This window comes from Trachemys scripta, chromosome 7, assembly GCF_013100865.1.
Source record: "Trachemys scripta elegans isolate TJP31775 chromosome 7, CAS_Tse_1.0, whole genome shotgun sequence".
NCBI lineage: Eukaryota > Metazoa > Chordata > Testudines > Emydidae > Trachemys > Trachemys scripta.
Window position 1 is genome coordinate 117,555,957 of NC_048304.1, and position 3,248 is coordinate 117,559,204.

Below are 3,248 nucleotides of genomic sequence, written 5' to 3' on the forward strand. Positions count from 1 at the left end.
ATCTTATCAGGTTACTCAAAAAGGCAGAATTGCTTTGGTGCATGAAACCTGGTTTCTTGTGCAGGAAACCCAGCAGGAATTAAAATGTCAAAAATCAATACAAATCAGATAACATGGTATATGTAACCCTGATATTTACTTTAAAATGTTATCTATTTACAATCAGGGGTGGAGAAAACAAGTTAGCATTGAACAGATTTCTGTGCTGTAAGGTAAGGGGATATTACTTTCTATTAACTCTTTAAGAACTTGATTGTTCTCGAGCATCACATTGCAAGCAAAATGAGCTCATTGTTCTCAATCTTTTGGATCATTTCTGATTGCATTGTGAAACGGTTAGTCTTTTTTTTTCCCCCTTCAAGTTAGCAGAAAGAGGAATGTTACCTTTTCAGCAATACTAAATAATAGAGAGCAAAAAAGGAAACAGAATCAGGTACATAAAAAAAAAAATCCTCCAATATGGTCAGGTCTGCACTTACAAGCTTTACGGCCAAAAAATCCAATAGCACATTGGAAATCTTGGTAATACTATCAAACCACAAGGTTGATGAGATGGCTCCAATTGTTTTTATTCTTCAAGCTGTCAAGACTATTTAAAGCATTCTTAGTTTCAAAGCTGACTGCCTTACAAAAATTAAGACAGATCTCAGGGATGGAACACTATTTTTACAAGGAGTTTAAAGTTCATTACACATCCAAAAAATAGCTCATGTGGGCCTGTATATTTTCTCTTTGTTGTTGATTTCTGAATTTCATTTAAGTTTTTAAAGAGTCAAGCTTATAAGTCATGAACCCATCCAAAGCCAGAAATGCTCCACGTGCAAACCCAAATGCTGAGGCTGTGTGTTTCCTTTGCTTGCTTTGTGGTTGCTTGGTGTCTTAATAGTTTCATCTCAGTTTTTAAAGGGGTCCCACCTGCACGTCAGAGGAAACTATTCACTTGCAAATCCAGCCCAAGGCAGCTGTGCATCACCCTCACATGATAGAGCCTTTAGTCACCAGTCATGCTGACAGAGAAGGGTCTGTTCATCAAACAATCCTTTTCCTGTCTATCCTGCAGAGGATCTTTTTGAAGGCCCTCCTGAAGTCCTGGTTGAAGATGGTGTAGATAACAGGGTTCAGAGAGCTGTTGCAGTAACCAAACCAGAAGAAGAACTTGAAGAGGGGGAGAGGCACGGAGCAGCTCTTGCAGACAGCGGTGAGTGTGTAGGTGAAGAAAAAGGGAAACCAGCATACGACGAAGACCCCGATCACCACTGCCAGCACAAAGGTAAAGCGCTTCTCCCGGTTCTGCCTGCCCCTCCAGCGGGACGCTTTGGCATTCCTCTCCTCCTCCTCCATCCTCCTGGGCAAGCTGTCTCCAGGCTTGATCTGGCTCAATTTGGTCTTGCCCTTGCATCTCTGGGGCCTCCCCTGCTTCCTGCACTGGTGGGTCTCATTGTGCTCTGAGGAGGAAGTCTCCTCCATGTCTATGCCATTTAGCTCCCTCTCCTGCCCTCCTTCCCCTCCTCCCTCCGTCACCTTCTCCCCATTGAGCTTGGCTGCTGCTGGCAGCTCCTCCTTGTCTGCCAAGCCATTTTGCCTCTTATTGGGGTGTTCTCCTCTCTTGCTGGGGGGCACCCGGGTTCGCCTCTTGGCAATCTGATAGATACGTATATAGACCAGGATCATGATGAGACAGGGGGCGAAGAAGGAGCCAATGCAGGAGGAGATGATGTACCACTTCTCATCGTTGATCTTGCACCCACCTGCCCGCTTGTCAGCCTGCTGCCCGTTCTTCTTCTCAATGGAGATGAGGGGCGGGAATGAGATGACGGCCGAGATGACCCAGACGATGAAGATGATGCACTTGATGCGGCGCGGCGTGCGCTTGAGGTTATACTCGATGGCCTGGGTGATGGACCAGTAGCGGTCCAGGCTGATGGCGCACAGATGCACGATGGAGGAGGTGCAGAACAGCACGTCCAAGGCCAGGTAGATCTCGCACCAGACCTTGCCAAAGTACCAGTAGTCCATCACCTCATTGGCCAGTGAGAAAGGGATGACCAGCGTGGCCACCAGGATGTCAGCGGAGGCCAGGGAGACCAGGAAGAGGTTCTGGGGAGCCTTGAGCCCACGGCTGGTGAAGACGGCGATGATGACCAGCACGTTGCCGAAGATGGTGACGAGCATGAGCAGCCCCGCCAGGCTGATGAGGGTGACAGTGGTGTGGAGAGGGTAAGGTGTACCTCCTCTAGACCCGGCCTCGCTCTCATTGAGGCTCCCGTTGCTGCCAGGAGGCGGGTAACCCTCCTCTTCCAGCTGGTGCTGGTACTCCATGGAAGAGAAGAAGCGCCCCCTCTCCGTGAACGGGTTCTCCAGGTTAAACATCAACCCCAGCTGCCCTGCTCCCTGCTAGGAGTCACCCAGAAACCCAAGGGCCGTCTGCTGGACCTGGCAGGTCTGTAGCCTCCTGCCAGCGGAGCTAGTGGCAAACCTTAATTCAATCAGCACCAGCAGCCGCCTCTCTCTCCCATGACTTCTGTTTACTAGAGCGACAGAAGCAGCGCGGGGAGCGGGGGGGGGGAGGGCAGCGTCTCTGTCCTTTGTTTTGTTTGGGTCTTTTATAAGCAGCTGATCCTCCCTCCCCGTGTCGAAGTCTACTTCATTTCCAACCGGCTGGCGGGGGGGACAGAGGATTTCCCCCCACGCTCCACGCCCAGAGCAGGTTCTGCACGGCTGGGAGGAGGTCTGAGGTACTGTTCAAGGCTCCGAAATAAAGTTCATCTTACCTGTGCGGAGAGGGCAGGCGGGGGAGGGTGTGACATGCTAACCAAAGGGTCCAGCTAAGGGGGCGAGCGATGGGGGGATTGTCCAGGTGGAAGCGAGTGGCGTAATCTCCCCACCCCGGGTCCAGCAGGAAAGCAAATCCGAGGCAATCAAACGGGCTGAGTCTGCACGGCAAGGAGGGGACACCGCTTGTGGGGGGTCTGGCCGGTGTCCCTGTCCCTCCGGCTGCAGAGGGCTCGGAGCAGGAGCAGCAGCAGCCGCCGCTTGCCGGAGCCCGGGCAGCTCGGAGCGGCGCTCGCCGGAGCCGGAGCCGGAGCGTGCGGGGGTCTGGAGCCGCGTCTGCCGCCGCTCTGCCGCCCTCGCCGCGGACTCGCTTTATAGCCCCGGGATCAATCCGGTGCTACTGAGCAGCCGGCGTCAGCCCCACGTGGGAAACTGCCCTCCCCGCGCGGGTACACACAGCCCTCCCTGGTCACCCC

General features: G+C 52.7%; 1 protein-coding gene across 1 annotated transcript; it reads right to left on the reverse strand.

Annotated features, from left to right (window-relative positions):
* Nucleotides 1-351: 351 nt before the first annotated feature.
* On the reverse strand, nt 352-3,104 carry ADRA2A (adrenoceptor alpha 2A). Its single transcript, XM_034777563.1, has one exon. The coding sequence runs from the start codon at nt 2,368-2,370 to the stop codon at nt 1,030-1,032; it is 1,341 nt and encodes a 446-aa protein (XP_034633454.1). The 5' UTR covers nt 2,371-3,104; the 3' UTR covers nt 352-1,029.
* Between the last annotated feature and the right edge of the window lie 144 nt (nt 3,105-3,248).

Coding starts and splice junctions, on each gene's coding strand:
- ADRA2A (XM_034777563.1), bottom strand. CDS start 2,370: ATGTTTAACCTGGAGAACCCGTTCACGGAGAGGGGGCGCTTCTTCTCT.